Source organism: Myotis brandtii, unplaced genomic scaffold (genome assembly GCF_000412655.1).
Source record: "Myotis brandtii unplaced genomic scaffold, ASM41265v1 scaffold776, whole genome shotgun sequence".
Lineage (NCBI taxonomy): Eukaryota > Metazoa > Chordata > Mammalia > Chiroptera > Vespertilionidae > Myotis > Myotis brandtii.
Window position 1 is genome coordinate 8,590 of NW_005371110.1, and position 8,662 is coordinate 17,251.

Below are 8,662 nucleotides of genomic sequence, written 5' to 3' on the forward strand. Positions count from 1 at the left end.
AAAAAAAATATTTTTATTGATTTCAGAGAGGAAGGGCAAGTGAGAGAGATAGAAACATCAATGACAAAAGAGAATCATTGATCAGCTGCCTCCCACACCCTCCCACCCAATCCCCACTGGGGACCAAGCTCACAACCGCAACCCGGGCATGTGCCCCGACTGGGAATCAAACCGTGACTTCCTGGTTTACAGTTCAATGCTCAACCACAGAGTCATGCCAGCCGGGCAGTGCCACTTTTGAGGGGTATTATTTCAGGTATTTTAAAGTAGTATTAACCTAGTCAGGGGTCCTCAAACTACGGCCCGTGGACCACATGCGGCCCGCCGAAAACATTTATCCGGCCCGTCGGTTGTTTTTGCCGCCGCTGTGTGCATAGGAATTTGTTCATAGTTTTTTGTTTTTTTTTTTTTAACTATACTCCAGCCCTCCAACGGTCTGAGGGACAGTGAACTGGCCCCCTGTTTAAAAAGTTTGAGGACCCCTGATAGATGCACAAGAACAATGGGCAGGGCTGGTGTTAAAGCCTTCAGTAAATAAGTTAAGTTATAGGCTTGGAGTATGTCTACTCATCATGACCTGCCTAATTAAGAATTTATCATCAGATCACCCTGTGAGGTACTTTCCATGGAAACCCTTATTTTTTTCCACAATATTTATGGTTTCAGAAATGTTTGGCACCAAATTAAAATATTTTATGCAACTTTTTGAATTCTTCATTGCATCATTCTATGGGTTCTATCATATTTTCAAAATGTGTCCTTGTACTGACCAGTATAACTTTGTGTATTCTTGTGTAGAAAATTGTTGCAGTCATTGCTTACCTGTTCAATCAGGTTAAATGAAACTTTAAAATTAATGGTAAAATTGGTAAATTTAAGATTGGTAAAATCATGTTAGTAATTTCAAAATTAATCTCTCAATATGGGGTGAAACTTGTACTCATCATTGACAAAAGAATCTGTAAATACAATTAAAATTGTGGTACTCACGATGGGTCATTAATGACTGTTTTCAATGCATTGAGCAAATCTGCACTAGACATGGTGTTGAAGTCCATTCTGATAGCTGCTCCCTTGGTCTTCATGCGAGCAATGTTATCAGGTTGATCTGCAAACATAGGGATGCCCACCACAGGGATCCCATGATAGATCGCTTCATAGATGCCATTGGTTCCACCATGAGTTATAAAGGCTTTGGTTTTTGGATGACCTAAGATTGGGTGAATTTCAGTAAATTACTAATTATAAGTCTTAGAAATAAAATGAGAATTGGGTAAGAAAAGCACTCAGGCACTGTATTCTAGATGACAGATTATTATACACATGAAACTGCATTAAAATATATTTTAGATCTCAGAGAAAGAAGAACTTTAGTTGCTCAAGAGGTAAATAGATACTGGTATGGCATTGTGACTTGAAAAATGAATAAAAGAAGATTGCTGAGACAAGTTGAAAGAGAACGTTCTGCGAGGGGCGGGTGCTGGGGGAGGGGGTCAATGGGGAAAAAAGGGACAACTATAATACTTTCAACAATAAAGATAAATTTGAAAAAAAGAAAGAGAACATCATGGATAAAAAATAGCATGTGCAGAAAAAAAGGAAAAAAAGAAAAGGAGGTGGCATGTTAGAACATATTCTCATAAAGAAATAGTGTAGCCACATGTGGGGTATTACGTGTGGGGTGTCCAGGCAGCAGGAAATGTGAGTGTGGTGACTCTGGAATCAGATGAAGAACAGACCACACTTCATCACTTCATGAAAAAGATTATGGCTATTCTTTATTGAAAATGGAGTCACTGGTAATAAATGAGGTGTTCTTATTTTTTAATGGCAATGAATGAATACCCATACAGAAGTGGAAAAAATAGAAATAAGAAGGGAGAACTAGGAGGCAGAGTGGTAGTTATTGAAAAATTCTTCATGAGAAGTAATTACACCTGAAATAAAGATACTTGATTTCAGACATAAAGAAGGAGATGGTCTATAATAACATGTTAGCTTTTATATGTTATCCTTTTCCCCCAGGACTGGCAAACAAATATAAGGAAATTAAGTTGTTTTTTTTTTTGAGTTTTTGTTAAATAAATGTTCAATAAATTTGTTTATTTTTGAAGTATTATCACTCTCTTTGGAGTTATTGTTATTTTAGTGTTTGTTTTTCAGTCTCACCAAGAAGGTCATTCTGGGGGATCCACTTATAGAGCCGAGTATTTGGCCCTAAGGTATCTGGTTTCTTGCCGTCAAATCTCCATAGAACCTGTTAAAATAAAGAAAATATTTTATTTCATGAGTTGAACTAAAGGTATAGCATGTTCAGATTATAAAGAAATTAAGAGATAATCTAGTTAAAGCCCTTCATAGACAGATAAGTAAAAGGACAAGGGATTAAAAATGAGAACTATTATAACACTGGTATGATAAAAGTACCCACATTTTATGTGTTTAATTTTTACATTCAATCAAGTATGAATGCAATCATGATGTGGAACACATACAGGTATACAAATGAGATCATCAATGATAAATTAAAGTATTTAAAAATTTTAGGCCTGGCCAGCATGGCACAGTGGTTGAGCATTGAACCATGAATCAGGAGGTCACGGTTAAATTCCCAGTCAGGGCACATGTCAGGGTTGTGGGTGTGTGGAAGGCAGCCGATTAATGATTCTCTCTCATCATTGATGTTTCTATCTCTCTCTCCCTCTCCCTTCCTCTCTAAAATCAATAAAAATATATTTTAAAAAATTTAGATCTAGTCATAATTCTAGTGCAAAAAAAGTAGGTATTTACTGCACATATCTAATCTAACAAAAGAGAAACATGCAAATTGACCATACCTTCACTTCACAACAAGCCATGCCCACTAGCCAATCAGAGCAACTATATGCAAATTAACCCAACCAAGATGGTGGCTGGCAGCCACGGAGCTAGAGCAACCAGGAGGCTTGGTTGCCCCGGCGATGGAGGAAGCCAAGCTTCCCCACCTGCCCTGGCCAGCTGTTGCCTCCGCTAAAGGTAATAAAGTTTTAATTATAGAAGATAAATAAATCCCAGATACTTGCTTCCAGCCAGCCTCCATTGGCAGCTTGGATGGCTGGGAGCTGTGGCCAGCCTGCAAACAGCCATCAGCCCCTCACCCAGGCTGGCCAGGCACTCCAGCAGTACCCCCACCCTCATCCGGGACACATTTCAGGGCAAACCAGCCAGCCCCCACCAATGCACCAAGCATATAATAAAAGGGTAATATGCAAATTGATCCTAACAGCAGAACGACTGGGAATGACTGGTCACTATGACACACACTGACCCCCAGGGGGCGGACGCTCAATGCAGGAGCTGCCCCCTGGTGGTCAGTGCGCTCCCACACGGGGAGCTCTGCTCAGCCACAAGCCAGGCTGATGGCTGCCAGCACAGCAGTGATGGCAGGAGCCTCTCCTGCCTCCTCAGCAGTGCTAATGATGTCCGACTGCAGCTTAGGCCTGGTCCCCACTGGCAAGTGGACATCCCCTGAGGGCTCCTGGGCTGCCAGAGGGATGTCTGACTGCCAGCTTAGGCCCATTCCCCGAGGAGCGTGCCTAAGCCAGCAGGTGGTCATCCCCCGAGGGGTCCCAGACTGCGAGAGGGCACAGGCCGGGCTGAGTGATCCCCCCGAGTGCACAAATTTTTGTGCACCAGGCCTCTAGTACTATATAATAAAACCCTAATATGCAAATCGACAGAACGGCAGAACAACTGGTGGAATGACTGGTCACTATGATGCTCACTGATCACCAGGGGGCCAACACTCAACGCAGGAGCTGCCACTTGGTGGTCAGTGCACTCCCACAGGGGGAGTACTGCTCAGCCAGAAGCCAGGATCATGGCTGGTGAGCGCAGCAGTGGTGGCAGAGCCACTCTCACCCATGTGACCATGCTAAGGTGCAGCGAGCTGAGCAGTAAGGAGCAGCGCGCAGGCAGGCAGTAAGGAGCGAGGGGTCTTGGATTGTGAGTTGAGTGGCCCTAACCCAGCAGTCAGACATCCCCCAAGGGCTCCCGGACTGCAAGAGTGTGCAGGCCGGGCTGAGGGACCCCCCCCTCCAGTGCACAAATTTCGTGCACCAAATCTCTAGTTTATTTATAATTTCTCTCATTTTGCAATGTAATATTAACCTGTATTTTTAAGTGTCACAGAAGGGAGTTTTCTTCTATCCACTTGTCTCATAAGTTATTTTTTTAAATCAAAGATTTAACTTTATTTTCACATTTTTTTCTGTTTTATTTTTCTATTTAGAGTCACTAATTATTTTTTACTTTTATACTTTTTCTTTATTGAATTTATTGGGTGACACTGATTAACAAAATTATACAGGTTTTAGGTGTGTAATTCTACAACACATCATCTGTACACTGTATTGTGTGTTCACCAAGCAAAATTAAGTTTCTGCCCATCACCATTTATCCATCCTATACCCTCCTGCACCTCTCCTCATCCCCATCCCCTCTGAAATCATCACACTGTTGTCTGTGTCCATGAGATTTTCCCTTTTTCTCAATCCCGCCACTCCCCTCTTCCCACCAGCCTCCTTACCCCTATCCTGAGAGCTGTCAGTTGCTATTTATGAGTCTGTCTCTTTTCTGTTTGTTTGTGTATTTAGGTTCCACATATGAGTGAAATAATATGGTATTTGTCTTCTTCTTACTGGCTTACTGCACTTAGTGTAATACTCTTTAGGTCCATCCTTGCTGCCCCAAAGGTAAGATTTTCTTCCTTTTTATGGCAGAGTAGTATTCCACTGTGTAAATGTACCACAGCTTTTTGATCCCCATGAACCAACAATTTATCACTATGTCTAGGGTTGAAAAATTTTTAAATGTAAAAAAGAAGAGCCTGTTAGCACTTTATTACAGTATAGCTGCTGAAAAAATCCAAAATTATGATGATGCTAAAGTTTTTTCAACTAAGTGTTAACACTTCAATGACACACTATGTACATGGACAGCACTGATTACTATGGGACCTGTAGCCAAGCTATTTTTATAGCCAGGAACAAAATAGATTCTGATTTTGGAATTCTCATAAATATCAGCAGTTCACATAAGCTGGATTATAATTTACTAGTGCTCAACATTTATTTGTTACGTCAATTTTAAAGTAGAAGCAGGTTTTCAGCAATTATTAACACAGGCTATAAACAGAAATTACATCAGCTAGGAAACTAAAAAGTAGTTCATAAATGCCCAAAGACTGCAGGTGTATTCTATAAATATATTGGAAAATATCTTACTACTCTGTTTTATTGAGAAGGGGGCATATGAACTTTTCCATACTGGACTTACTTCAAATGGACTCCTCATTATATTCCCTAATCCTTCCTCAACCGGGAGGAGTTCTTATTCTGATGGGTTAGAAGCAGAGATTTTTGGCAGCCATCTTATATAATAAAAGGCTAAAATGAAATTAACCAAACTGCAGAATGACAGGCCCCTATGACGTGCACTGACCACCAGGTGGCATACTCTCAATGCAGGAGCTGCCCCCTGGTGGTCAGTGAGCTCCCACAGGGGAGGGCCATTCAGCCAGAAACTGGGTTCATGGCTGGCGAGTGCAGTGGCAGTGGCGGGAGCCTCACCCGCCTCTGTGGCAGTGCTAAGCTGTCAGTTGTAACATCCCCCGAGGGCTCCTGGACTGCAAGAGGGCTCAGGCTGGGCTGAGGGACCACCCCCGACCAAGTGCATGAATTTTGTGCACTGGGCCTCTAGTCTATATATATAAAAAGCCAGCAACCGAACGCTGTAATGACCAGAACGACCATTCACTATGACGCCCACTGCAGCCAGCAAACTGGCCTGATCTGGTGGTGGGGCCAGCCGGCCAACCTCCCGCGGCCCCTCCCCCCAGCTTCCCTGCCCTTGCTTGCCCTCCCTACCCCAATAGAGGGTGGGGCCACTGGCCAACCTTCTGTAGTTTCTCCCTCCACCCGGCCCCAAACCGATTGGCACAAGGCCCCTCCCCCCAGCCAGCTCTGCCCTCGATCGCCGCCCCCCACACCAATTGGGGTCAGAGCCCGCCAGGCAATTGTCCATGGCTTCTCACCCCAGCCGGCCCAGCCCTGATTGGTCCCAATCAGGGTGGGCGGGCCGGTCAACCTTCTGCTGTTTCCTCCTCTGACAGGCCCAGCCCGATCTGCCCCAAGGGCTAGGCAGGCTGGACCCCACCTGTGCACAAATTCGTGCACTGGGCCTCTAGTATTTTATAAAGCACACGTCACCTTAAGGGTGGATCCACCTCCCCCCTTTCTAATTTATTCCTCCACTTTTATAGGACTCAATCAACCAGATCATGACAGCTTTTCTTTCTCTAGATCACTGTGGCTGGCTTGGGTACCTGGACCCAGCTTAGTGAGTCCTGGCTATTCTTTCTCTGAATAGCACCCAGAAATCACACTGAATAAGTCTATTTTGAAAATTTGGGAAGTAAGAGTGGCCTGGATTACTTAGCAAACCTAAAATGGCATGACTTCTTTCAGACTGTCATCAATTCCTGCTTAACATCACTGTTAGAATTTCTGAGGACATGTAGTTTGTACCATGTCTTCAGGAATTCTGCAATGAGATGGAGCAAATGACAGGGCAGAGTTTGGTGATTTTGGTACCCTCCTGCAATTCTATATAATAAAGAGGTAATATGCAAATTAACCCTTCCGCTGTAACGCTGTCACAAGATGGCAGCATGCACAGCGAAGGTGGGGCAGCAGAGGTGGGGCCGGCATCTGCTTCGCACTGTTTCTTCCAGGGTTTTCGTGGCCCCACATGCCCGGAGGCAGGGCATTGGGGTGGCACTCCAGGACTCGGGGCCATCTTGTGGCACGCCCTTCACGTGGAGCAGGACTCCGAGACTCAGACTGGAGGGCCAGAGCCTGGAACAGTGGGAAGGAGTGCAGGCACTGGCCCTGTGGGTAGGGGTGTGGCCTTGGCCTAGCCCAGAGATTGCGGGAGGAGTAAACTCAGGCACAGGTATTATTAGAGTTAAAAGCAGGGACATGGGCACAAGGGACAGATGTGGAGTCAGCAGAATGAGGGTGCACACTGATAGAGAGGAGGGGCCATGGAGTAGTGTACGCAATGACGTACCCTGAACGTGAGGGCACACCTGGTCCGTAGGGCGTAGCTTTGCTGCCCTCAGAGGCATTCCCAAGAAAGTCCTGCTAGAAGGAGGTTTGAACCCAGGCGGAGGGCAGGTGCTTGACCGTGAAAGAGGCTGTGAGCAAAGCTGACGTGCCCTTAGGGGGCACAGCCAGGGCATGGCTTAAGGCGTTGTTGGGTAGTCAGGAGCAGAATGTGAATAAGCGAAATGACGTGACCAGTGTGAGGGGCGTAGGGGGGCGTACGGGGGCATAGCCGAGATGGCCGCCCGCATGAACCTGATCCCAGTAGCAAGTGCAGGGGTTTGTGCTCAGAGCGTTTGGGTAAGGTCCCATGGTGGGGGGGCGGGAGGAGGGGTCCGGGTCTCCCGCAATTTCATGCGACGGGTCACTAGTATCACTATAACACCAAACTTTACATTGTACCTCTTAAATACATTTCATTCTGATCACAATATTAATGCCAAAGTTACTGTTAAACACAACATTTGTACTACTATTTTAGCTCCGGCCTTGTATATTTTGATTTGAATTCATAGCTGAGATAAATAGGAGCTATCATAATGGCTTACATATCACACAGGAAATTTATGTAATTAGCGCCTAGATAGTTGTGCACTATTAAGGTGCTTCCAGTGGTCGGCAAACTGCGGCTTGGCAAACCGCGGCTCACGAGCCACATGCGGCTCTTTGGCCCCTTGAGTGTGGCTCTTCCACAAAATACCAACTTCTGCGCATGGGCCAGGAAGTTTCAATCGCACTGTACGTGCGCGCCCTCCGAGTCCACGCTGTTTTCTCCCACCACCTGCTGTCTGAAATCGCCGTCAAGAGTCACCTTGAAGAGGGAGCGGTAAGCACATTGAACAGAGAAGCGCCTGGCCCTGAGGTCTGACCCTGGCTCTGCTGGGCCAGGTGTGGGACCACACAGGGACCACCCCCGAACTGGCCCTAAGTGCCACCATCTGTAAAATGAAATGGTAGAAGGCAACGAGCAGCCCCTCGTGGCTCCACATTCTAGGATGTCAACACCACGGAGGAAATGCAGGGGCTCAGTTCTGAGAGCAACGTATACTGGGCTGAAGAGGCGGGAGGGGCAGGCTAGGGACTGAAAGAGGAGTAGGTATTTGATAGGAGGGGGCAAGAGGAGGCTGAGGTGACAACTCTGCCCTCTTCTCCAGAGCCTCGCTGATAAGCTTCAGGGCAGATCAAAGGACTCGGGGCCCAGGGAGGAACATCAAGTGGACATTGATTGGCATCTAGGAAGGAGATGCGGAGCAGGAGACAGCCAGTGACAGATCTGCTTTCCCTCTGCACCCTGAGACCAGGCTGTGTGCTAAGGCTGCTGTTGGCTGCAGGGCGGCCGAGTTGGTGGCACGGAGAGGGCCAGACGCAATTGCAGAGCCAGCGCGGTCTTTCTCTCCTAATTTTCCCTGGCTGCCATTTTCACATGAAAACGATAAAAGATCCCAGAAATGGGAGGTGCACTTAATGGGGTTTTTTGGCACCAAGAAATTAATCTTTTTTAAACCAAGGGGATTTTT

At 45.9% G+C, this 8,662-nt stretch overlaps 1 protein-coding gene across 1 annotated transcript in view; it reads right to left on the bottom strand.

Annotated features, from left to right (window-relative positions):
- Window positions 1-971: 971 nt before the first annotated feature.
- The window catches only part of LOC102250197 (UDP-glucuronosyltransferase 2B31), a 46,976-nt gene continuing 39,285 nt past the window's right edge, over window positions 972-8,662 (bottom strand). The window contains exons 5-6 of the mRNA XM_005883176.2: window positions 2,170-2,257; window positions 972-1,210 (exon numbers count right to left, since the gene is read on the bottom strand). Coding sequence (XP_005883238.1) covers window positions 987-1,210; window positions 2,170-2,257 — 312 coding nt within the window. The 3' untranslated portion in view covers window positions 972-986. The remainder of the gene's footprint in view (window positions 1,211-2,169; window positions 2,258-8,662) is intronic.